At 43.8% G+C, this 27,734-nt stretch overlaps 1 protein-coding gene across 11 annotated transcripts in view; it reads right to left on the minus strand.

The window, feature by feature from the left end:
• ebf3a (EBF transcription factor 3a) overlaps positions 1-27,734 on the minus strand; it is a 281,532-nt gene that overhangs the window by 41,838 nt on the left and 211,960 nt on the right. For 6 of the 11 annotated variants that reach the window (XM_082544660.1, XM_082544668.1, XM_082544669.1 and 3 more), the window contains 7 exons: positions 22,961-23,015; positions 18,159-19,911; positions 16,097-16,253; positions 15,127-15,190; positions 14,991-15,046; positions 12,834-12,907; positions 12,526-12,594 (listed from right to left, as the gene is read on the minus strand). In XM_082544660.1, the coding sequence (XP_082400786.1) occupies positions 12,526-12,594; positions 12,834-12,907; positions 14,991-15,046; positions 15,127-15,190; positions 16,097-16,253; positions 18,159-18,280 (542 nt within the window). In that variant the 5' untranslated portion in view covers positions 18,281-19,911; positions 22,961-23,015. Of the gene's footprint in view, positions 1-12,525; positions 12,595-12,833; positions 12,908-14,990; positions 15,047-15,126; positions 15,191-16,096; positions 16,254-18,158; positions 19,912-21,078; positions 21,131-22,960; positions 23,016-27,734 lie in introns of those variants that run through there. The other 5 variants (XM_082544667.1, XM_082544664.1, XM_082544663.1 and 2 more) reach the window with 3 other exon arrangements.

Here is a 27,734-nt window from a genome sequence, read left to right on the forward strand (position 1 = left end):
CTCGTACACGGTCTTATCGCTGTGCGGTCTCAGCTGATCGTGCTCTTATCTTCAGACACACACGCTCCATCCGTCTCCACCCTCCTCCTCCTCGTCTTCTGCGTTTCCCTGAGTATTTCCTCGCCAGCGATCGAGGTCATAAATCTACACACAGCACAGATTAAGCTTTCAATTTGTTATGTGATAAGCAGAGAAGACCTGACACACACACACACACAGACACACACACAGACACACACACTGTGTTGGAGTTAATATGCTCTATGAGGTAGAAAATGTAGTCGCAGAGTGAGGACGAATTATACCGACGATAATGTACTGCCTCCCTGTGTGTGTGTGTGTGTGTGTGTGTGTGTGTGTGTGTGTGTGTGTGATTTACGTGCTGCTGGCAGCTCTGTCTGTTAATCTGATGCGAGTCATTTGCGCTGCTCTCTCTCAGGTTCATCTTTGCTTTAAAGCAGCTGCTGCCTTTAAACACTCTTCATCACCTCTGTTCACACTCTTCACCTGTTTCTCTGCACACAATCATCTTTTTATCAGTTCTCATAAATAAAGACAAACATGTTGTCTTCACACCAACAGGAGAAGATCAAACACGCTGCAGAGGCACATATCAAAAATCTAAATGAATACTGCGACAGAGTCCGATTTCCAGGAGCGCTGGAGTTCGCCTGTGCAGTTGTTTAAAGTCAAAATTATACGGTGAAGTAATGACTGCTGAGTTTGTATTGCCTGCCTTTGTTTAGAAACTAGAGTCGGTACAAAGGCAAAGAATCAAAAACATCAACACAGATTTATGTTCACTGAGATCAGCTCAGTACACGAGCGTGAACCTGAGCGAGCCCACAGGGTCAGAGCAGAGCCGCCTCTCTGCTGATTCACAGACTTATGGCACCAACATAGAAAAAACTGTCTGAAGGTTTTGTGTGGTTTCATTCTCAGATCTGACATACTTCAAGGAAACGACGCCTCGAGATATAGTTAGAAACTGGAGAGGTTTGTGGCAGCGGCCCAGGGGCTGTATTGACATGAAGGAATATAAAGCAGTTTGTCGCTTGAAGTGACGTTTTTGGTCAAATGAGTTCTTTAAAGAGCCAAAAATGACTGAATATGAGCAGAGAGTACAAACATGCTGAGGGACTGGCTGTGTTAGTTCAGTGACAGAGTCACAAACTTGAGCTGCCACGTGCACAGACAGAGAGGACCAACGACAGGCTTCAATCTGTGCTCGCATTTGCAGTTTTGTCTATTTGATGCTTAAAAAACAAGCAAAATATTTTAGGAAATATGTGTGCGTGTTTTCTTGTTTGTTTGTTTGGTACTACTTGAACACTATCTGTCCAATGAGACGACAGTGGCCCCCGGCTCATTTAAGTTTGAGACCCCCGATTTATGGGCAGTAATATACTTTAATAAGCAGTAAGGCTTCACAGAGATTAAATAGGAAACAGCTGCTGGATATTAAATAGCAGCGGGCAGGTAGCATAAAGGAGGGGCTAAGTCACAGAGAAGAGGGGCAACCAATCGTCAGTCAGTGTATTCGATCATAACCAGCCAGCATCCGCAGACTGTCAACAGACAGAAGCAGCAGCTCACTAACAGCTCAGCGTTTACCCGACGACCTGCTGAACGTTCACGTTTCTCTTAGAAATAAACGCCAACCGTCAGCCGTCTGATCTTCATTCTGTTCAGCCTGAGTCCAGCTGCTCAGAGGAAGCTCCACAACTTCACGTTAATCTGAGGGTTTCAATTTAAGTACCACAATAGGACAGTGAGTCCGTTCTGCTGCTTTCTGTTTGTAAAACATGTTCAGTATCATAGAGCTTTGCTCATTTTTGACATACCTTTGTTACCTTTGTGATCTTTGCTAGTACACATCGAGCAACAGATATGCTGACCCTGACTCTACAACCAAAGACTTAAACACTGATCATCAGCCTGCAAAGGTATTCATCCATCCAGCTTGGGCCAGTCTGAACAGAGCGGTCACCTGTGTCGTTTTAAAAAGAGCGTACAGAGGAACGAGTGCTTGTTTCTAGAGACGATTCTGAGACTGAGTGTGTCTGCGACCTCAAGGGTCAGCAGCAACAGGAAACAACACCACGCGATTAGCCTGATGAATCCGCTTCACTCGACCGCTGACTTTTGTTGTAATTGGAAACTAGAGAAGCAGTCAGGCAGCAACATAGTGCTCTGCATGTTCTTAGCGTGTTCCCAGTGAGCTGTGACTGTGTCCTTGTCTTGTTCTCTCTTCATCTTCCTGTTTATTTATCTCAGTTGTTGTTGATGCGTCCTTGGAGTGTTTACTAAGTGCTGTCAGAGCGTTTGTTAGCGTGTTGTACCAGCACTTTCTGCATGTTTTATTCATGTTCTTTATGTCAGTTTTAATTAGAACATGATCCCCAACAAGCTGCATGACAAAAACACACCAGCAGAACGAGCAGCATCCACACCCTAACCCCAGAACCTGCTGTCGTCTTGTAGTCTGCTGCTGTGTCGGGCTGCAGGCACAGTTTATATAAGACCAGTCTAAATTTAACCACTGTCACACATCGACTGCTGTTAGGGATGGACTCGAGAACAGTTCTTGTAGAGAGCTGGTTCTCGGTAGTCTAATTCCGTGGAGTTGTTAGTCTGCCTACCGAGCCAGCTTATTGATCCTGAATCAGCTGATTTCAGTTCTGTGTCGGTGGAAGAAAATAGCGCCGCAGTCTCCAGCATCGACATGGATGTTATATTTTTATTACACAAAAGATGAGACGATAGAGTGACGACTGCTCCAGAACAGAAACAACTACACAGACAGCATGCTAACACTAAGTTAGCCAAGAGCCCAGAGTGACGTTAAGCTGAGTAAATGCTGACCCCAGACCAGCACCATGATAACGTGAGCTGCTGCTGAATTTCAAGAGGTAAGAAACTGATGAGCAGTCAGGCTGCAGCCTCCGTTTCTACCTGTTCATGTTTCTAAAGCAGAATCACTTTAAAGTCTCTTTGTGCTGGTTTCCATCTTTGATTTGTGCTGTCGACTTTATGCTCATACATAAATACTTGGAGAAAGATCACGCGTGTCCCCTGTAGCCTGCAGGTTCAGATGGTGAACTGGTGATTATGAGACGGTGTGTTTCAGATCCTTTTACAGAGTAACATGAAAGTAATATAACGAGTAGTATAATGAATGTCTTTCTCCTGGGTGTAATTAGGTAACGTACTGCATTACTTTTAAGAAAAGGGTTCTGTGTAATATTGTAATAATTACATTTTTGAGTAATGACCCAAAACTGATCACAGCAAAGAGGGAAACACCTCCAACATGCACAAACATTTGATCACTCAGCATGTAATTAATGTGCATGAATGTAATGTCTTTGATATGCTGCTTAGAGATGGTGGTGGCTAAAAGTGGAGCCAGTGAGAATTGGTACGGGAAGCGAAAAGGAACTGAATCCATAAGCGATTCATTATGGAAACTTATCGATTCTCAGCCCAACTGCTGTCTGTTTGTTTATGTGGCGTTAACTGCTCTGCTTGTTCAATTAAATGTAATCTCAAGACTCTGGCTTTTCCTTCTTTTTGACATCTTATCAACTCTGATTGGGATCAATGTTTGTAAAAAGGAAAAGAGATAAAAGAATGAGGTTGCAATAATTTACAAATCATACAAAGGCTATTTTTATGGAAAATAGTCCAAAGACAACAGGTCAACATGTGTCTTATCACATCCAGCAACGTCCGGCAATGTCAAAAATAACATCGACCAAGATCCAGCAAATTATGGAGTCACTATTTCTTAATTATGTTTGTAAAATTGCTGAATTGTTTTCCCGAGCAATCACATTTCAAATGTTGTTATTTTCACTTTAATTTTAGGTGTTTAATGACGATTTGTGCATCTCTGTCTCAACTGTTTTAAAGCTGAACTGTACTCTGTGTGTGTGTGTGTGTGTGTGTGTGTGTGTGTGTGTGTGTGTGTGTGTGTGTGTGTGTGTGTGTGTGTGTGTGTGTGTGTGTGGTCAGATGTGTTTGGGCCTGTCGCTCTAATTATCACCAAATGCTGGACAGGTTTTTCCTAATTAGCATCTGCGGCTGGTTTGAACATTGAGCTAATTAACAGCTATTATGACTCTCTATCACACACACACACACACACACACACACACACACACACACACACACAGATTGCTTTTTTATAGTCAGAGACAGAATGTGTGATTTGCACACTGATAAGGAGTCGTGTGTGTTTCAGTGTCAGATGGCATCACAGGCTGAAGAACTGAGTACCAGCTGTTACAACACACACACACACACACACACACACACACACACACACACACACAGCAGTGAACATTCAGTCCATTCAGGTCAAGGAGATGAGACGCAATCCAGATGTGTCGCAGCTGTGTTCAAATCTAATGTAAAGTCAGTGTCACGTTTCTCGACAGCGGAAAAATTCTGAAGGAAACTCACAAGTTTCTCATCTCAGTGAGGAAACCACAATTTCCACTATGACACAGGTTTCAAACTCCAGGCCTCGAGGGCCGGTGTCCTGCAGGGTTTAGACGTGTCCTTGATGCAACACAGATGATTTAAATGGCTAAATGAGCTCCTCAACATGTCTTGAAGTTCTCCAGAGGCCTGGTAATGAACTAATCATGTGATACAGGTGTGCTGACCCAGGGTGAGATCTACAACCTGCAGGACACCGGCCCTCGAGGCCTGGAGTTCGACACCCCTGCACTATGAGTTTCTACTCTTCAGCTGGATCCTGGTCCAGTCGCACTAACACAGAATGAAACCTGCCGTGGATCAGAAACACAGAGTGATGTTTGTCATCTGACAGAAATCTGATTTATCCCGAAGAGTCTGCAGGTCCTCCTACGGCAGACAGACGGGGTCAAACAGAGCAGCAGGAATATTCAGACTCTGACATTTTACTGCTAAACAACTTAATGTCAGCTGTCAATCACTCACACACTCACACACACACACACACACACACACACACACATACACACACACACACACATACACACACACACACACACACACACACACACACCTCAGTGTTCAGACTGTACAGAGGAGGAGGTAATTAAATGAGATAATGAGGAGTCCATCAACTCTCTGTTCACGGTAAATGAAAACAGACAGCTCCTCCTCCTCTGTTCTTCATCACAGGAGGAGGTTATTAACAGCTGGACCAGGCTGGGATCTCTGATTCCTCTGCTGTCCATGAACACGTTCACCATCCAGAACAGGCGCCATGTTCTTTGTAAGAAGTAGTATGTTTAAATATTCTGAGCACTAACGTTTAGCAGCACGGGCTCTGACCAATCACACACCAGCTCTGCACATGGACCAATGAAATGTCAGCAGGGTCTCGGCAGGTGTTCTGTTTTCATGAAGTCACCTCTTGTTAAAATTCAGAAGAGGAAATTTAAGAAGAGAGGAGGGATGAGGACCTTCACAGGAAGTGACATAACAATACCACAGAATGTGAAAGTTAGGACACAAATATCATCTAAATCCCTAAAAATACATATATTCATCATGAATTATCCGAGATCTTTTTATGCATCTGTGTCCTGATTTATTTTGATGGTAACAAAGATCACTGAAAATTTCACACTTTGATCTTTAATAGTTTTTGAGATTATGTTCAAACTTTGCCTCAGACATGTAACCGTGACAACTGTGTGAAGGTGGCAGTTTTTCAATAAACATCTGTAAAAGTATTTTTATGCAAATTGGAACAGAAAATGTTCTGGAAATCAGCTGATTCAAGATGGAAGTTTTGATTTATCAGCTGACCATAACAAAATAGATTTGTGCAGCAACTTGTTGAATTTCTAAGATTTAACCTCCCAGGACCTGCGTCCACATATGTGGACATCACATTTTGGGTTATTTAGACCAAAATACTCAATTTTGCTCTACAAGGGCCTGATGTCCACTTACGAGGACATTATGCTGCCACTGTTCTATCAAAATTGTATACGAATGTCCTCATATGTGGCTCTCATTTTCCTTAGAAACAAAAATCAGGTAAAAAAATATTTGGTAATTCTTTGTCTTTACATTCATCAGGTCCCAATCAGCCCAAATAGCAAAGAGAAATTAAAATTGCGTGCCATGAAAGAGTTCGGGTCTTAGCAGGTTAATGTACGTATGATGGTTTTACGTGTTTACAGTGAACCAAACACTCCAAACGTTTCCAAAATAGGAAAATGAAAATTGAAAACCGAGGTCAATAAAAATCAATCCTGTGAGACCAGAAGTGACAAGACGCAGTGGAAACATCCCCTAACCCTCCAACCAAAACCAACCAGCAACCACAACAGCAGCAGCAGATTCCCAATTCTTCCTCTCCGTGTGCAGCTGGCAGAAGTGACATCAGAGGTAAAACCCTCGCCGCCGTGAGAGACGGCTCGTTAAAACTTAAAACTCAAACAGCAAAACACAAAATGAAGCAAAGAAACGTCCCTCTGACTGTGTGTGTGTGTGTGTGTATGTGTGTGTGTGTGTGTGTGTGTGTGAGTGTGTGTGTGTATGTGTGTGTGTGTGTGTGAGTGTGTGTGTGTGTGTGTGTGTGTGTGTGTGTGTGTGTGTGAGTGTGTGTGAGTGTGTGTGTGTGTGTGAGAGAGAGAGAGCGTTGTACCTAATTAGCCTGTCTGATGCAACGTAAAGCTGAATCCTGAAATACCAACAGAGTGTGTGAGGCGCAGCCATGAAACCACACACATCTGTTTTTTTAATTGATAATCAATAGGGACGTGTCTCTACCGGCAACACTTACTGATGATCAATACTCACACACTCACACACACGCAGGAGGAGACACCTGTTAAAAAGCAATTAGAGGGAGCAGATCTGTCTCCCCTGAATCTGTATCCTCGTAACAGCAAAGGAGAAACGATGAAGACAAAGATGAGAGGAAGACTCTCCAAGTACTGCAGGAGACGAAGGGGTGAAGAGGAGGTGAGGAGGAGGAGCAGTTTGTGAGGATAAAGGGGAGAGGAGAGATTTAGTTGTAAAGTCAGTGAGCGTCTCCTCGATCACAGCGTCTGATGTCTAATGATGAACAAGACGATCAATACGTCACCTCTAACTCCTGACAGGGGCAGCGCATACACACCGACAGACACACACAGTGAGAGTGAGTCGAGGCTCGTATGTTGGATAACAAACGTGTTTGTTTATATCATCAGTCATATGATTAGTTTCATCTCTGAGTGGCTCGTCTGATCCAACAAACTGCTCCGCCCCTTCCTCTGTGTTTGACTCATGCTTTCTGTTTGCTCCGCCCCTTCCTCTGTGTTTGAATCACGGGGCCTTTCTCAATATGCGTACTTGCGTTCTCGTGTACTCGTGATACGTCATCAGTCGGAGACCAAGTACTGCTCCAATTCGAAGTACGCATCAAGCCGAGAACGCGAAAAAGTCCCGGATGTGTTCTCGCTCCGCCCGTTTTATCGAGCATGCATCGGTGGTGACTTGTGTGGACTTGGTACAGCTAAATATCCCAGAATGCATTTCGTCCAAAACTCAAACACGGCAATGGCGGACGAGCGGGGCTAAAACTTACATATTCCTCTTTCTGGGTCACAAAATAAACTTTTAAGTTCTTTTCAAGCGAGAATGTAGCTGTGTGAACTTCAAATATCTGCTCAGTTTATCAAGATGTCACATATTTCCAAACGCGCTCCGACGTTTTCGGAGACGTCTGTGACCCGCCGGCTCCACAGCAGACAGCGAGGTCGAGGATTATTAGAGCCGGCGAGAACAGCGGACTCCCGGCACATCGTTTCCAACCCCCCGCGGTCTTTTCGCTGCTCAGGTTAAACAAACCCCAGCAGCTGTCTGTTGTATTGAGTGTCCACTACAATAAAAATAGAAGCGTTCTAACATCTCACCTGCTTGTTTTTATTAAGATATTCATGTACACTATTTTTATTAATAGAGATTTCACTACTGAGGTTAAACATGAGATAAAAGTCACTTAGATCGCTTCCAAATGTTAATGTTTGGTTTATTTCAGTGTTTTATTTGTTCCTGAGTAAACCGGTTCGGCTGTGATTAAAGCTTCATAACATATTACTCACAGTTAAATTAAGAGGGGACGGCAGTAAAACCTCCAGACCTGTGACATCATCAAGTACGCGGGCGTTCCAATTGTACAAATCGCGAGTCCGTGCTCGCGTACTTGAGAATTGAGAAAGGGCCACGCTTCCTGTTACAGACGTATTTATCCAGCACCAAATCACAACAACAGCAGCTTCAAGGTGGTTTAGGCTGTACGGTACAGACCCCACAGGAACAGCTCACAGTCATATTAAGAAGCCCTGACCTGCAGACCACAGCCCAGGAGAAGGAGTCCATCTTCAGAGTTTACTAACTTTTTAAGTTCGACCCCTCAGCTCTGCTCACTGTCCCGTCTCGTCTTTCAGAGCGTTTGGATCTTTAAACACACTTCGTTGTCATAATCTGTTGTTTTTGAAGAAGACATGCATGTTTTCAAATGAACTAATCGGAGTTGTTGGTAACTGAACGATTATTTCCGTATTACCATCAACCTGTGTATGAGCACAGCTAACACATGCAGGTGACTGCTGTGTGTCTGACACTTTTATACAAATCCTGGTTAATTAGTCTTTGTTTATTTACCTGCCCCCTCCCCCCCTCCCCCCAGGTGACTCTGCCAGTCAGCCATATTTGCGCTTTCTGTGAACGGCGTGTTCGGCAGTGAAACAGCAGCAGATGGTGTGTTCAGGGTCACACTCTCCACTCCGTGACTGTTTCCCAGGAAGAATAAAATATTCAGCTACACTTCATCTCTCCATTGACTCCCATGCATTCATACATTTAACATTTAGCCGGCCGCAGCCCTCTGGGGGCCCAAACATTATTCTGCTGTCAGTCACCCTGAAACACGGCCAGTAATGAGATTCCATCCAAAACCAACCTGCAGCATGAGAGGGAAATCACACCTACGCCCGCTAAATGATTGACAGCCCATCGTCCTCCCATAATCCCACGCTGCAGACACCAGAGACCCTCACAGACAGGAGATTGTACCCCCCAAAAAAATTTCTCACATCAGGTATTCAGAGCGAGAGCGTGTAAAGATGAGAGCTAGTTCCATCACCACCATCATCAGCAGCTACAAACACGCAGACAGATCGACGGGGAGCTTTTTAAAGATGTGAACGTGACTGAAGATCATCGCATTAAAATGTTCTCACAGTCAGCGCTCAGAGGGGGATCGTCCCATCATCGATGACCCTCCAAAGCTCTTCACTCAGAACAAAGAGCCAGACGAGGTTCAGCCTGTGGGCTGGGCCCCTTTGGAGGCCGTGAGGGGAAATAACCTGCACAGAGTAATGGTTTACCGACGGGAACGCCACAGGATGCTCGACGGAGGAACAGTAGGCAGAAATCAGGTCACTGGTCTGAAACTACGCCTTCAGAGGATGAAGCAAAAACATCTGGGAGGGGAAATGTCTGTGCAGGTTCTCCGTCATCCAGGTCTGGATTATTGGACTTGACTCAGAGGTCCAAAACTAAGTGATGATCGCAGAAGTAAAAATGTGAATCGCTGCATGCAGAAAGCAGAAGGAAGCTGCAGCTCTGCATCCTGTCAGACAGTCGTCATGTTTGCAGATGATGCTGCGCTGTTCGCACCTCTGAGAGCTAATGGCTAAACGTGACACTGACAGGTATCCTGCACCGATGGCTGCGTTCACCGGCAGCAATAAAAAACTGACTCACGTCATTGTCTCGTTTACTGAAAATGAGACACATTTAATAACAAGTTCTCATTTATTGACACGTCACAGTGAAGAGTGTTTTTCTGTTTTATCCGGTTGTTCAGTCTGACGTCACTAGCCGTGTCTGGACCTAAACTCCGCTGCAGGTCCATATATCAAACGATCACTATGGCATTACTGAGAGTTGAAAACTGTCTAAAGTCTTTCATCTTTAATAAAATGATCAGCGTTCTGCTCTACCAGGTGTAACAATTGAGTTTAACATCCAGGCATCCATGAAAACGGAATTTATGACATTTAACGCAGTTAGAAGTTAGCAGGGAGTTAGCTCGCTAGCTTCTATCTAAATACAATATAGCATGTCCTGACTGCGGGGTTTTGGAAACAAATTAAAACGTACAGCTCTGTTATCACTTCCAACATAAATGAAGACAGAAAACTAAACAGCAGTGACGTTTGTAGGGTTACTGAAGTTGGGCTAGCTGGTATATAATGATGTGCTACGTGATCGCTAGCGACACAGCTATGCTAGCATAATATGAACAAGCTAACTTTTTTCCACTCGATAAAAGTTAACGTGAGTGTTCTCGGTGGTCAGGAACAAATGTAATCGCATGGCAGGATGCTGTAAAAGGACCAAACTTCAGCCAGGAGAACAACTGAGATAATCCATCCACAATACGAGGTTAGTCATTCATATACTGCTGCATGGGCTGGGCTGTAGTTACATCCTAAGGTTTTAAAAACTGAGCTTAAATAAATGATTAGTGGTAATAAAAGCCGAGGGAGGTCAACAGTGATCACTGACTGTTTTAGGAGCTTTTTGAGATCAAATAGAAGAAAATACAAAACATTAAACATGTTAACAACACAAAAGCCATATTAAACGCAGACTACTTTAGGCCCGGAAGTAGGATTCGTCATGTCATCAATTAACAACCGGATAGTTGTTTTAAATCATCTTTATTTTATACAGCATTTCTGTGCGCACACGTACGAGTGAAGAAGGAGTTACAGTTGGCGGAAAGAACATGTTAAACGAAGCAGCTGTAAAATTCCTGCATATGTTTTATTGTTATTATTGTTGTTTTCCAGCTTCTGTCCTGTATGCAGAGTCCTAATAAACTAAAAGCAGTATGATCCACATTTAAGATATTTTTTATATATATTTTAAACGTTTGCTTAAAAATGGAAGCTGGAAATGAAAGGAAGAGATTAATTTATTCAAGTACATTGTCTAACCTTTAATGAGCCAAAAATCTGTGCGTGTTCAAAGACTGTAAACCCGTGGCTGCATCCTGCATCTTCCGACTGCGTGTCTGCTGGCTTTACTTCCTGTCTTTGTCTTCCTTTCCTTTGTGACGGCCCACCCTGCGCTCACTCTGTTCACCTGTCGGTTTTTTGGTGCATTTCTCTTTTCTGCCTCCTCACAGTTCATTTTTGATGCTCCTTTCTTGCACTTTTGTGCACTGTTTATGCGCCTTGTAAATTAACGCTTATCTTTAAAGCTGCGTTCAGCTTTTAATTCAGTTCAGGTCGACATGCTGACAGAAACCAGCGGTGGGTTCTGGAGTGAAGGAGAAGAAATGAAATGCTGTTGTGTTAGTTTTCTTGAAGTGAGAGCGAACGAATCGCAGTGTTTGTGCTCTCTCTGCAGTCTGACCCTGACATGTTTCCTGTTCACTGGACGCCGCCAAAAACACAGGAGACCTTCCCATCATGCATTTCAGCTGGCAGAGGGAGAAAAAAGAGCTGCTGTAAAAATCTCCACTTCTCTTTTCAAAGAGCTGCTGCAGTCACATCCATCCCTCCATCCATCCATACTCCCCCCTCCTCCGTCCACAGGGGAGAGGGGGAGGGAGGATTGAGATTAATACTCAGGAGGAGGACAAGAGCTGAGGAGAAGGAGGAAGAGGAGGGGGAGGTGAAAAGAGAAGAGCATAGCGTATGATTCCTCATGGGAGGCCAGGAAGGAGGGGAGGGGGAGGAATCTGAGAGGAGGATGAAGAGGAGGCGCAGGCTCAACCACATCAGCCCAGTAGCTCTACACGTCATCCTGTTTGAATGATTTAAAGCCGAGCTGCATTTAATGTTCACCTTTCATTAGCCCTTAAATTCACAGAGCTACTCAGCGTGAATCACGCTCCCACCGCACATAATCAGCACGTTCGTGTCACAGCTCACTTCACTTTTATTGATGTGGCACCAACAGTCACTTTACACTGTAAGGTAAAGCCCCAACAACAATGAGCAAGCACTTTGGCGACAGTGGGAAGGAAAAACTCCCTTTTAACAAGAAGGAACCTCCAGCAGAACCAGGCTCAGGGAGGGGCGGGGCCATCTGCCACGTGGAAACATGATTGGACGAAACCCTGAGGAACGCCAGCATGAACCTTACTGTGTGACACAACAAGCTTCATTCATACTGTGCTGCTGTGATGTCACTACAGGTATGCTAACCTGAGCCTGGCAAAGGTAACTGACCAATAAACAAACCCAACCTAAAAACCTTCACGCAGGGGGCGCTACTCAACCTGCAGCTCCTCCTGTGTCTGTGACTCGGCTGGTGCTCTCTGGCGACTGATCGAGAATCTGCCGCTCGGGCAGAAGACAACCTTTAAACGTACGCGACAAGGCTGACAGGAATGCGCCGCGTGTCATCGGTGTCTGTCTTTGTTGCATCTGCTGCATGTTTGTTTGCGAGCGCACAAACAGTCTGACAGGTGTATGTGAGTGCGTGATGCTTCGTATCTGTTACCTGTCGATGATGACGGGGTCTGACGGCGTCTCGTTCCTGTTTCCACAGCTCTTCTTATCGCAGCAGCGGCTGACACGCACACAGAGAGACAAAAATGAAAGCAGACCCGTCAGTCACTGCAGAGCCTCGTATTTCTTTCAGACAGCTCAGGTGAGACACCTGCACACGCCCACTCTGTATGCAGGGAACAGGCTCCATCAGGGCACGAGTCACCGTGGACGTGAGGATACTGCTCTCAAACATCGAGACTTTTATTTGAAGCAGAGAAGAAGAACTACTCAGATCTGGTCGGTGTTTTGCGGCCTTACCTGCACATGATCTCGTGCGTCAGCAGAACTCGGCACATCTCGGGGTTTTTGTCCTGGCCTTCATAGATGATTGCCTGCACACACACAAACAGGTAACGTGAAGATCACCTGTTGCGCTTCATCATGGCCCCGCCCACTGGCCTGCAGCAGAAACAGCTCCATTAAAGCCGGTTTCATTCGTCTCAATTAGAGCTCATTATTAGCGATTAGCCTGAGTGAGAGTGAGCGGGACACAAACATTTGATCCTCTGAATGTTTCATTACAGCTGCAGCCTGCAGATATTCACATGAAACAGCTGGAACCAAACGCATGAAACGCCTCTCTGTCACGGCGAGCGCCGGCTGACGGCGAGCTCGTTAAAGCGCGCTAATTGAATGAGTCGTAGGGTTCAAACGCTGCTGCTGCTTTTCATTAGAGACAAAACTGAGTGACCCGGCTGCTGATGGAGCGCTTCTCTATCACACAGGGACCACGCCCATCAGCGCCTCCTACAGACCACAAACGATCCTCGGTGCTGATGGAGTACGGCCCCCCGTCTGGCCTCAGCTATGAGCCTGGCTTTACACGGTACCACAGAAACCGACAGGGGACGTAACAGTGTCCATCTTTTCCAACCAGTCAGGATGAGCCTGATCAGAAAGCAGCAGGCGAGCGGGACCACACAGAGCTGACAGACACGTGCTCGCCACATTCCCGCCATCGTTTCAGACGATGAGGAAACTGCTCAGACGTGAAGGCGGCAGATGGCAGCGGCTCCTCACTCTCTCCGATCACATGTTTATTCTGGAAGTGGCGTGCTAGCACGAGTCTTTAACAGCTGATTTATTGACACTCAGAGACAAATGCAAACAAGCTGCGACACGACGTTCAATCTCTAATAAACTCAACACAGCGGCAGACCGAGCGCCATCAGGGCGCCGATTCTCAGGCGCGAGTTTGAACTTGGAACCGTCGAACAAACGCGAGCAACAAACTCTGTGATCAAAGGGTCTGTTTGACTTCAGTGGCTCAGCTTCCTGTTTGAGAAAATCCTGAAATATATCGAGGAGGAGGAGGAGGAGGAGGGGGAGGACGAGAAGGAGGACGAGGAGGAGGAAGAGGAGGGGGAAGAAGAGGAGGAGGACGAGGAGGAGGAGGAGGAGGGGGAAGAAGAGGAGGAGGACGAGGGGGAAGAAGAGGAGGAGGAGGAGGGGGAAGAAGAGGAGGAGGACGAGGACGAGGAGGAGGAGGGGGAAGAAAAGGAGGAGGAGGAGGGGGAAGAAGAGGAGGAGGACGAGGACAAGGAGGAGGAGGACGACGACGAGAAGGAGGAAGAGGAGGAGGACGAGAAGGAGGACGAGGAGGAGGAAGAGGAAGAGAAGGAGGAGGAGGAGGAAAAGAAAGAGGAGGAGGAGGAGGACAAGGATGAGGAGGAGGAGGAGGAGGAAGTGGAAGAGGAAGAGAAAGAGGAGGAGGAAGCGGAAGAGAAAGAGGAGGAGGAGGAGGAAGAGGAGGAGGAGACAGAAGAGGAAGAGGAGGAGGAGGACAAGGATGAGGAGGAGGAGGAAGAGGACGAGGAGGAGGAAGAGGAGGAGGGGGAAAAGAAAGAGGAGGAGGAGGAGGAAGAGGAGGAGGGGGAAAAGAAAGAGGAGGAGGAGGAGGAGGAGGAGGAGGACGAGGAGGAGGAGGACGAGGAATAGAAAGAAATGAGGACGAGGAGGAGTAGGAAGAGGAAGATGAGGAAAAGAAAGAGGATGGAGGAGGAGGAAGAGGAGGAGGGGGAAAAGAAAGAGGAGGAGGAGGAGGAAGAGGAGGAGGGGGAAAAGAAAGAGGAGGCGGAGGAGGAGGAAGAGGAGGAGGGGGAAAAGAAAGAGGAGGAGGAGGAGGAGGAAGAGGAGGAGGGGGAAAAGAAAGAGGAGGAGGGGGAAAAGAAAGAGGAGGAGGAGGAGGAGGAGGAGGAGGAGGAGGAGGAGGAGGAGGAGGAGGAGATGTCTGTCTGAAAGAAGTCGGCCTGAAACTCTGTCCGACACCTCGGACTGCAGCAGGAAGAAAAAGACGCTCTTATTGTGAAACGTCTGATTTTTGAGGTTCATTGATCAGACGAAACAATCGTCGCTGCCGTTGCTGTTATTGATCCTTCCCCTCTCGGTGCACATGCTGATGATCAGTCATCTCACCTGTTTGGTCATGGAGTCGATGAGGCGGACGTACAGGTCCTGCTCCGTCCTCACCCCTGCACACAAACCAACAGTCGGGGTTAGCGTGAGCGAGCAGAGACGGGGCTGTGCTGCTCATTAAAACAAGCGCACCCACCGTTACTGTAGAGCAGCTGCAGCTTGTAGTGGATCCCGTTGTTGGTTTTCTCGCCCGTCGGCTCCTGAAACAAAGTCAGGAAACAAACTGAGGCGTGGGTGCGTTTGGTTTCACCACCTGATGTGACCAAGCAGAAGTTCTGCATGTTTTAGTGCATTAGAGCGCGCTGGTGTGTAACTATTTCAACCTTTACACAAGCGCACACGTGTGAGGTGGCTGAGCCTGCTGCATAATCAGAGGGGAATATTTAAACTGATTATTCTAAATGAAGCGTCAGCTCCTGCGTTTAGAAAACATGCAAACTTTTGGAAATCGGCCGTGAAACTAAACACACCTCTCAGCTCTGTTTGGGGCTTCATTTTCCCTGCTTGGTGAATCACATTCACACTGGTCTGTCTGCACTGAGCCGAAGCTGTTGGGCTGATAAACATGAATCAACCTTCGGCACAGACGCGACTGTCAGAGGGAAAAACTGCTGCATTAAAATGACGCAAACTGCATTTTATTGTGTTTACTGTGCACACTACTGCCAAGCACACCTGTCACAGGTGCTGTTGTCTATTATACCGCTGTGGACATGTTACGCTGCTGGAGCTGCGGTATCAGTTTGATGAACGAAGCCTGAGCTCGGGATGCGGAGCTGACGGTCTCAGCTGTCCAGATAAATCTGCATTTTTATTTAAATGTAAAAAATATGAAGTGAGGTTCAAATAAAAGCCACGTGTGCGACGCTGATAAAATCAGCACTACTGTGTCACTGTGCTTGAGTTCAGCCTGAATGGCAGTCGCAGCGTTACGGCGCCTGGCAGAGGGTCTCCTTCCTGTTGGGATGCGACTGAGTCTCTAAAGTTCAGATTCCATCTCTGTTCTCCGTCATAAGAATGAGAGCGTCTTTGATTTCTGTCTTTGCACACTGTGCGGTGTGTTTGTTTTATGTCCCAGCTCCTCCCCGCATCCCTCTGAGTCTCACCTTCTCCTTTTCCACAAAATCGACGTAGGTGGTGCGTTCGATCTCGACGGGCTGACCCTGGCGGTCGTACAGAGCCAGCACGAAGTGGAAGAAATTGGACTTCCTCAGGTTGGACGGCGGCTGCTTCTCAAAGTGAGCGCGAGCTAACCCCACCCCGCTGAAAAGCAAAGAGATGGACAGAAATATAAAAGATGCAGGAGGACGAGGTCAGGTTTATTGTTGCAGTCGTCACAGAGCTTCCTGCGCTGTTATTTCAGCAGGATGACAGTTTCTTCAGCGTTTCTCTGTCACAGTAAAATATTTCACGTCTGGCTCATGTGCTGAAAAACAGCGTATTACAGTAAAATGCACAAAGTGCTTTAAATCCAGGAAAACTTCCTGAAGATGAACAAGGTCAGAGCTCAGATTAGGACTCGCTGAAGAAAAACGCAGGTCGGACGTGATTAATCGCAGCTTCACGCGGTCGTCAGGCCGAGAAACACATCACACATTCACCGTATCAAAGTCTGGACGATGAACACGCGCTCAGCCTCAGCACAGACACACTTCAGTCTGACCAATTACACATTATACTGCAGTAATAATACAGCAGCGCGTTATTAGAGCCGTAGTAAAATTTGTGTTTAATTTAAATAAACACGTTTGAGTCGACTTTAAAAAGCTTCTCACGGGTGAAAATATCCAGAAGCTTTTCCTTGTTTCACGGCGAGAAGGTGACTGAGGAAAAACAAACTCTGCACTAAAAAAGAAAAATTCACATTTCATGAGTTTAATCATAATAAATCAGCTGAAACGTTTCTGTTAAAATTAAACGGAGGATTTCGCTGCAGGAAAACCTGCACGATCCAATTTATTCATAAACGTGAGGATAAAAATCTTCATCATTCACCAAACATGCTGCACAACTTTAAACGGTCACATGGACGCAGCTTCAACATGTTAAAGAGAGAAAATCAGGTTCACACAAACTGTGAATCACATGCTCGATTTATTAATATTCATGCGAAGAAGTCAAACTGCAGCTTTGACCTCGACCGCGAACATCATCGGAATATCTCCCAGTGTTAAACCCGGACGGCGGCGCAGAGACAAACATGCTTTCATAGAAACAAGTCGTGCTTTTAATGTGAAATCTTTAAGGTCACAAAATGTTAGAAATGTTTTTGATGAGAATAAACTTGAATTTGTAGTTTATGTCATCATGAACTAAAATCATCGTGTCAGGAAATCTAACAAGAGAAAAGAGTTTGTGCTGAGAATTTAAAAATATTTCTAATAGTTTTTGTTTCATTTTTAAAATTATTTAAATGAATTTCCTGCAGATGTTCAGGTGGATTTAATTCTTTTTGTTCTATTTTTGAACATTAATGTTTATTTTCTCAGAGTGAAATGATTTTTGTGGCTCATCCTGAAAAAACTTTGTGGTATTTTCCATCGTTCTAATGCAGAAACAGATCCGACGGCTGAAGCTGCTAACGATGATAAACTGTGACGCTCAGCTGCAGGGCGAGCTCAGACCGCTGCCGACCCGTGCCTCGTTTATTACACGCAGCGCTTTAACCCCAAACCTTCGACGCCATCCAGAGAAACACGAAGTCAGTCTGAGGAAAAATAAAACGAGCTGCTCCTCGGCTCAGACAAACGTTTCACTTTGGGAAACAAACACAAGGAGAAGTCTTTGAGTCAAACTCTGAAAATTTAAAGATCAAATAGAATTATTTGGATGATTTTTGATAAGTGTTTCCTCGCTGTTTTTATTCACTTTAAATAACTCACATTTACAAAAACATTCTCCCTGTTTGTCTGTGAGCTGCAGGAATTTTCCTAAACTTCAGAAACATTTTAAAATCTTATTTTCAATCTGTCTGACCTTCAGAAACATCTAAATAATCTATTTTTTCCCCTCCAGCAAAATAATAATTAGTGTTTTTTCTGCTGAAGATTTAAAATTAAAATCTTTTCTTTGAGCTGCAAATTATTTTTCTTTCGAGTGAAATAAAACTGCTGTGGGTCCGTTGGGACTACAGCTCCCGGAGTCCCTGCGGGGTGGCGGGCAGTTTACCTCTGAGCAGCCGTGTTGGCGTCCACCACACCGGCCGAGTGCATCCAGGAGCGAACGGCCAGCGGCTCCTCCTTCATGTTGGCCGTGGCCCCGCGGGGCAGGTTGTCCTGGATCCCAAACATCTCAGGGGCCCGGATGCTGCGCGCGTCGCTGCTGCAGCTCAGCCGCAAAAACAAGAAGAAGAAGAAGCAGAAAAAGTCCAGCAGAAAAAATGTGATCTACAGGACGGAGCGAGGCTTCTGGACGGGCGACATTTTCTTCACCCGCACGTCGAGGTCTAAAACGAGGCGGCGAGGACGAAGAAAAACAAGGAGTTTAAAATTCTGCTGAACTTTTCGTCTGATTTGCAGATTTAATTCAACTTTTCAGGGCAGAAATTTTTTTAAGTTTTTAAGAAGGTTTTTTTTTTTATTCTTGATCATCAGTGACAGAAAAAAAGGCCGGAGGAGGAAACGGGAAAAGAGAAATAAAATCCTCAGAGGACGAGAAAACGAGGGGGAGAACAGCCGGGTCCGGACGGCGAATCAAGCAAAGTGTCTTTTTTCTTTTCCCCAAAGAGAGGAGGAGAGAGGAGGTGGGCTGGGATGGAGGGGTGAGGAGCGGAGGAGAAACTCTCAGCCCTGCGGCCCCACAGGACTGGACGGCAAAACCCAAAAACCCCACGGGTCTTCCTCCTTGCTGCTGACGACATCACGGCGGGGGTGGGGCCTGGCCTTATAAGGACAGGAGAGGTGAGAGACGATGTGTGTGCGCGGGTGTGCAAGAGCAAGATGAAGAGAGGGAGGAGGGGGAGGAGGGGGAGGAGGGGGAGGAGGTGCCAACCAACCAGAGCCAGAGAGAGAGGTCTTGATCGCCCCATGCTCTCGCTCGCTCTCTCTCTCAGTCTGAACTGGTTCCTGTTCATCCCATCACTTCGTGTGGCTGTGGTGAAAATCCGCTCAGAGATCCAGTCCTTGTGGTCCTGGGTCTGTTATCAGACCCTGAGCCAGGTCAGCGGGTCCCTGATGGTCTCTGTGGTAGCAGCTCAGGCCAGACGGAGGCTGAAAGACCCGACCGAGTTCAGACTCTCATCCAGGAGGTCAAGGTGGAACTATTCCTGACCCTGATCCAGAACCTGAGCAGCAGTCACCAGGGTCTAGTTCTGGTTCCGCTTCAGGACCAGGTCCCATCCTCATGTTTCTAACACAGCAAGTGTCTCCTGTGACTCAAGTTTGTGACCACTTCCTGCTTGCTCAGAGGGACCAATCTAAGCGCCGGCGGTACCGGAGGTGTTCGCTCGCTGAAACCGGGGTAACGTGAAGCCGGCACAGGTGTTAAAACCCCTGAGCTTAAATAGTCTCGCGCTCAATCGCCAGAGAGCGCTGTGACCTGGACACGAATAGGTTTGGGCTTGTTTTTCCCGTCTCAGAGGCGACTGCTTCAGAAATCCAATTATCTCTGAATCCTAATCATCTCAATCGATCATCTCCATCAGTAAATGTCCAATCAGCCGTCACGGTGCGTTCCTGCGTCCTGTGGTTCACTGAGAACAATCTTCAGTTGTCTGATGCTTCCTTCGCTTTTGTCTCTCGGCTGATTTTCATCACCTTGGTCAGAAACTTCCTCTGAGAGGATCTGACTGTCAGACAAGAAGCGAGGCAGGTTTTTCACAGGCACTCCAGTCTTCAGGGGCGAAGGCCTCCGAGGCTCCGAGGGGTGGACCGACAAGCAGAGGAAGGAAAAGAGAAGAGGAGGAGGAGGAGACAAAACCCATCTGCACAAACGAAGAAGAAGAGGAAAAACACAAGGAGGAGAATGAAATTATTTCCAGGAAATTCAAAGTGAAAATATGATGAAGAGGAGCAGAAAGGGAAGAGGAGAGGAGGTGATCTTTCTCCAGGATGAATGTGAGTGACGAAAATTGTAAACGTAAATAAAAATTTCAGCAACTGATCGACCAATAAACGATCGGCGAGAATAAATAATTATATTTAATAATAATTGATCAGCCTGCAGGTTCAAATTTAACAAAGTGAACAATGAACAAATGAGCTGCTGAGTACGGGCTGGCTGGGTGGGGTGGGGGTGGGGGGGCCACATCCCCGACCCGCTCGCAGGGTGACAAGAAACAAAGGGGGATGGACGTAAACACCCCGCTGCTTCACGTCCACATCAGCTGATGGTTTTTAGTTTTTGATTAAAAATAACTTTGTTTTTAATTTAATTTTTGCTTCTTCATCATCCTGCGGACGAACTGTTAATATGGACGTTCAGTAATTTAGGAGCTCGTGTATTAGAGACAGAAAATGATCCTTTAAATGAAATAAACATCGAGTTTCTCTTTTCTTTAAGCTGGAGAATAAAGAGCGGGCCGACGCTGAAGAGGGAAAAGAGTTGATTTAAAGCGAGGCTGTAAATGTGGGAGCAGAGGTCAGCAGAGACGCACTCCTGTTTCCACTGTGAGCTTTTATTTAAATGTGCTTTTATGATCTGATCTACATGAAGACAAACTCGGTTAGGGTCCGAGTCCATTCATCAACCGCAGGCGACCGATCCTGGCGTGCTCGCGCTGATGAATGCGATCGCTTATTCCCCATGTTTGACTTCATTATTGGAGCGTCTGAAGCCGTGACAAAGGTCTCACCTCTCAGTGATCAGGTTTATCAACACTTTATCAGCTTAATGTTTTTTGATTTTCTCAGAAAAATCATTTAAATGTAGGATTAAAAAAGTCTTTCAGCTCAAACAGATGAATCCAGACTGAAGCCTCATCTTTGTTTTTTGTTTGTGGCAAAATTAAAATTAGCTTTTTAGATTTTCTTTGAATGAAAAATGTAACATTGCTTGTCTGTTTTATTTTATTTATAAATCTGAGTGAAATCATTGGATTTCACTCAGATTAGTTAGAATATGTGAATTTAATCTTTTCAGATAAACTCACCTCGTTACCTCGTTTCTTCCTCTTTCTGCAGTTTTCCGAGGCTCAGCGCTGCAGCGAGTGTGTGTGTTACAGCCCCTCTGTATTGTGTGTCAAGTGTTTCCTTTTGTGTGTGTGTGTGTGAGACGCTGGGAGCACTCAGCACACACACATTTGCATTTAAATAGCGACATCAACCAGCGTTCACGGCACAAACCGGCGGGTTTCCCAGATGTCACAGCAAAGTCAGATGGCCCAGCTGTCTCTCTCTCTCTCACACACACACACACACACACACACACACACACACACACACACACACACACACACACACACACAGCTGACTCTGTAAAAAACACTCCTGCAGCCTGAGCCGGTCTGATCACCTGAGTGTTTCCACCAGCAGCTCTCCTTTACAGGAACTCTGGATCTGTCCGGCTTCCTGCTGATCATCTAGACGTCCAGGACTCGTCCCAGGACCAGAGCAGGTGATAACACAGACAAACCTCTGCAGCAGCGTTAGGAAGATGAATATAACGCATGTTTCAATCTGTCTGTGACGTCTAAACATTTTAACTCGCCGTCTAAATTTCAGTAAATCGTGACGGTTCCAATTTTTCACACGTGCCGATTTTTGGTTCTTTCCCGTTTTGTTTCTGCTGCTTTTATGATCGTCTAAGCAGACGACTCGCTGCACACCTGCACCTGTGCACACATCAATACCTCAGTGTTTTCCAGCTTTATTTAAATTGTTATCGCAGGCTCATCTCAAAGATTCAGTTTTCCTCAAATAAAACATCTGCAAACATCTTACATTAAGTGTTGCCTTTGGGCACCTGTCTGTGTTGGGATCTTGTACAGCCACAAAATAAAAGACCCCGTCATGTCAGGTTATGTTATCACATTTTTCCAACGTTATTCTGACCTTGTTACCTTGTAAAGTTCATTTTATCTTAAGAGACGTACGATTTCTGATCACTCGGCTTTCAGCGTGATTTCTTCTATTTGAATGAAAAGAGACGAGCTCGGTGTGAATGAGCCAGGGGCTCGAGTCTGACATCAGCCCGCTGTGGATGACGGCATCACCGAAACAGCTCCGAGAAGTTTGCGAAGACTCGGCTGTGCCGCGGTCAGTTTGAAGATGGCAATAAAATCAAAGACAATAATGTATTGAGCCTGACACTAACCCTGAGCTCGTATTGTCTCGTGCGCCTCACATCTCAGCTGATCCAGTCAACCAGAGTCTCAGCTGTCAATCAAACTGCTGACTGCATCTGATTGGATAATGGCTGACAGTTCTCCTTTAGGTTCTCAGTCACACTCTACCGGCTTCAGCTCAACTCCTCAGTGTCCTGTCATCACTGACATTACCCTTTATTTTTCATCCGCTCGTCCCCATTTCATCTTTTATGTGGGCTTTTTCCCCTCACCTTCTCCTTTCTCCTCACGTCTCCACTGTATTTTATTTCAATGCGTCTCTATTGTTTGACTCTACTGCAGGTACTGAGGGAGTCAAACAAAAAGAGGACAAAACAGGAGAGAGAGCAGAAAAATGGAAATAAAACGAGAGGAAACAAAGCGCTCGACCTTCAGCACCAAACAGAAAAACACTGTGTGTGTGTGTGTGTGTGTGTGTGTGTGTGTGTGTGTGTGTGTGTGTGGGTGGGTGTGTGTGCGCTGCTAAGGGATTTCCAGGCATCCCAGTTCAGGGAATTCCCTCCATCCCAGCAGAGACTTGAGTGAGCGAGGAAAGAGCGACACCAGAAGGAGAAAGCGAGGATACGTTTCAGCTGTGAGTCTGAAATGATTCAGAATAAAGTCCAAGCATCATTAAAGACACGAGTCCAACAGCAGAAACCAAATCAAACTCCACAACACGAGCCATGGAAAATAACCCCAAACTCACCTTCATCATCAGCTTGGTCCGTGATGAAGACAGATGAGAATGAAGCTGCTTTCTGCTACAGAGCAAAGACACTGATCGGTTTATTTATTCAGTTCAAAGTTACAAAAGAAAAGAAACAATAGAAACAGTAGAAACAGTAGAAACAGTAGAACGATGATGATGACACACTGAGCCTCAAAGCCTCGGACTAAAAGGAAAAACAGCAGAAACTCTAAATCATGTTAACAGGAAATAAGAGCTATTTATTATTATCATTATTATCATTATTATTATTATTATCATTATTATTATTATTATTACTATTATTATCATTATTATTATCATTATTATTATTATTATTATCATTATTATTATCATTATTATCATTATTATTATCATTATTATTATTATCATTATTATCATTATTATTATTATTATCATTATTATTATCATTATTATCATTATTATTATCATTATTATTATTATTATTATCATTATTATTATCATTATTATCATTATTATTATCATTATTATTATTATTATTATTATCATTATTATCATTATTATTATCATTATTATTATCATTATTATTATTATCATTATTATTATCATTATTATTATTATTATCATTATTATTATCATTATTATTATTATCATTATCATTATTATTATCATTATTATTATTATTATTATTATTATCATTATTATCATTATTATTATCATTATTATTATCATTATTATTATTATCATTATTATTATCATTATTATTATTATTATCATTATTATTATCATTATTATTATTATCATTATTATTATTATCATTATTATTATTATTATTATCATTATTATCATTATTATTATTATTATCATTATTATTATCATTATTATTATTATTATCATTATTATCATTATTATTATCATTATTATTATTATCATTATTATTATTATCATTATTATTATTATTATCATTATTATTATCATTATTATTATTATCATTATTATTATTATCATTATTATTATTATTATTATCATTATTATCATTATTATTATCATTATTATTATTATCATTATTATTATTATCATTATTATTATTATTATTGTCATTATTATCATTATTATTATTATTGAAGGAATTACAAAGTGGAGCAGAGTTTCATGAAAAGAACCAAACTGATAAAAGAACAGACATGAATAATAATAATATTAAACACTTTATAATAACTGGTGTTAATAAACAATTGTTCATTTTTATAAATATATGATTTATTGTGAGGACACAAAAATGAATTTAGTGTTTAAGAGTGATCCAGAGTAGGGGTGGGTTTTGATGATCGATTCATCGATTAAAATCGATCCTGGCTTGGACAACGTAAAATCGATTCATTCAAATCCTGAATCGATTTTTTAATATAAATTTATTTTGCCTGAAACGCCAGAATCTCAGGTTAAACCTCACAAAATTTCAACAATCACCAAACAGCTAAAACAGTAAATGAGAGCAGGAACACGGCTTCTGCACAAAGACGTGAACACAAAGCGCCGACGCATCAGAATCAGTGAGATGTGACTTTCTCACCGACGGCACGGACACGGTCGCTGATTCTGATGTGTCGGCGGGTCGAGCTTTGTGTTCACGCCCTTCTTGTGCTGATTCTAAAGCTGCAGGTTTGATCTCTCTCCAAACAATATTGACCGAACCAGCAGCAAAAGAAGATCCAAACTACGCTTCACACAAACATGAATTCACTCTGACTTTTGCTGTTTTGCTTCCACCAGGATAAAATCACACTTCATGCACAGCTCTCTCTCTCTCTCTCTCTCCCTCTCTCTCTCTCTCTGTTTTCTGCATTATTCGCTTGCTTGTTACGCACAAGTCCACTGTTGTTTACAGGCTGTCAGCCGCTGTTTTTTTCCTTTTACTTACTTCTGAAAAGAAAACCTAACTTCTGCCGTTCAATACTGAACAAATTTACACTTTTTAAAATTATACAAAATTGCAAAACGCTGTGTCTCTAATAAAACCGCTGTAACTTTGCTCTGCTTCACGTCAGCAGCATCAGGTAACGTTCATGTGTTCATTAATGGTTTTCTTTACTGCAGAATATCTTTATAAAATCCAGGCCTGGAAAACCACCTTCATGTTTTTCTGTGTTTTATCCTCAGTTACTTTGACACAAAGGCCTCTGCTGTGATGCTCACACCTGTGATAAAGTCTCGCAAGTGTCAGCTTCCTTTTTATAGATATAAAAATATGGAAATGTACTGATGCATGATCTGAATTATAATATTTCTGACTGTCTGAGGCAAAATTTCCCCGATTTAAATAGAATCAAATTGAATCGAATCGATTCTAGAAATCAGTGACGATACCCAGCCCTAATCCAGAGGAACTATGATGCGTCCAGCTGACAGAGGTGGAGACGAGACGGTGTTTCATGAAAACACAAAGAACACTTTAAAGCATGAAGAGGACGAGCAGCTGCTGTGCAGGGAAGCAGGCTGGGGACGTTTCCTGAAACTGATGTGTGAAGGACTGTGGAATCTGATGAAGACGTTTCACTGACTGACTTTTAATTTCAAACATTTAAATATAAATAAAGCAAAATAAAATTCACTGCAAACAGAAAAAAAAAAACAGTCTCCCTGTTCTTCGTCCCGTACTCTCTGCGAAAACTCCTCTTCAAGTTTCAAACAAGCTCAAAGTTTAGCACTAGAACACAACAGTGTGGCCATGTTGTTCACGTTTGTGCATCGAAATAAAACTGCAGACAAAACATTTGGACACATAACCCGATTAAATCCTCATTTGTCCCAGCACAAGTCCCCCGTGTCCTGCACCTCAAAGTGGGAGGTGACGGTTTGTAATGATGTGATCAGCTTCAGGACCACTCACATCCTCTTTTCTTCTTCAGACATCGTATGAAGAGCTTCACATGAAAAGCTGATCAGCTGACATCACTGCTTGCTGATCCCTGCAATTTAAAGTTTAAGTCAAAGCTTCCCCTTCACAATAAAAGTCCCCATCTCTGTCCTGATGAAGAGGACAAAGAGACATTCAGAGGACGAGTTAGCAGGATACAAACTGAGGTTTGGACATCTGGACCTGCCATTCACAGCTGCATTCATTAACCTCGCTGTCAATTCATTAAAGAAGCGTCAACTTCCATTAGCAGCAATTAAAGATGCACACACACCGTAATCAAGCCTGATGGGCAACGCGCCTGCCAGGCCAGACTAAGGATCAGTGACCTCACACACAAGGTGGAGAATTTTAGAACTATTATTATTATCATTATTCATTTTAATCACTTTTATAGTTTTGATTACGTCATTACTTCAACAACAATAATAATTATTTTAATTGTTATTTAAGTTTGTTAAAGCTATTGAATACATTCATTCATACTCTTTAAGGTGCTGTGGGTGGTGTTTGTGAGGAGACATTACGCCCCCTGCTGGGCAAAAACTTTATTTCCTCTTCTCCAACATCATGAGTTGTAATTATCTACACTAATTCACAAATGTTTGTTTTTAAATCTAAAACAGAAAGTCTGTGTTCAAATAAAGTATATAAACACCAAGTTTATAAACACATCATTCAAAACAAGAAATCCCAATCAGGTGACCCTCTATGAGCAAGCCCTTTGACAACTGTGGGAAGGAAAAAGCCCCTTCCAACAGGAAGAAACCTCCAGAAAAAAAACAAGGTTGAGGGAGGGGCAGGGCCATCTGCTGCGACCAGTTGGGTCACAGGTGGAAGACAGGAAAGAAGCATACTGTGAAAGCCAGAGATTAATAATCAGTAGCGGTTTTTGTTATGGGCGACACAGGCGGTTGCCCTGGGCGGCAAACAGGCTAGGACCGCCACTGTTAAGAATAACTAATGATTCAGTGCAGGGAGGTCTATTAACACATTGTGAGTGAAGAAGAAACACCCAGTGCATCATGGGAATCCCCCAGCAGCATAACTAAGGGAGGATTCAGGGTCACCTGATCCAGCTTTAGCTATATGCTTTAGCAAAAAGGAAAGTTTGAATCTTAAAAGTAGAGATAGTGTCTGTCTCCAGATGATTTTACAGATTATATTTCAGTCAACTTGAGATTTAATCTCCCATAATCTTGTGATATTTTGTGAACTAAAACTAACTATAATAATATTAAGGTAGAAGAATAAGGAATAAAGAGAAACAGGATCACAATACGGTGAATGCATCACAGCAAAGCAGAACTTTCTACTGAAAAGGGGTGAAGAAGCTCAATTCTGTGCTAAGAACTGATATTCTGCTTAAAAGGGGTGAATAAGCTAAAATGTGTGCTGAAAACAGGTGAAAATGTTGAACTGTCTGCTGAAAACAAATGATGCCATGGCTGAGATTCGAACCTGGCCCTCCTGCTCTGTAAATGGCTGCACATCTCACTGAGCTAAAACACAGCTCACCCCAGCAAACACACTTGTAGTTTGGTCCATTCATTTTAATGGGGCAAAAAATGGCATAAAAAGCCTCACAGCATTCATAGAAAAGGTAGAAGTAGAAAAAGTTGCATTTCCTGCGAAAATGCAGTGTGAATGCCGTGTAGTGGAATCTGATGAAAACAGCTGAAGAAGTAGAACTATCTGCTGAAAAGAGGTGTAGAAGCTGTAGTGTTCGCTGAAGACAGCTTTATTTAAAAGGGTATACTGAGTGAGTGTCAAGAAAGCAGAATGAGTGCAAAGAGGGAAGATGTGCTGCAATACATGCCCAAATTTGTGCTGAAGAGAGGTGAAGAAACTGAACTTTCTACAGAAAAGCGGTAA

Source organism: Aulonocara stuartgranti, assembly GCF_965226115.1.
Source record: "Aulonocara stuartgranti genome assembly, chromosome: 8".
In the NCBI taxonomy this organism is placed as follows: domain Eukaryota; kingdom Metazoa; phylum Chordata; class Actinopteri; order Cichliformes; family Cichlidae; genus Aulonocara; species Aulonocara stuartgranti.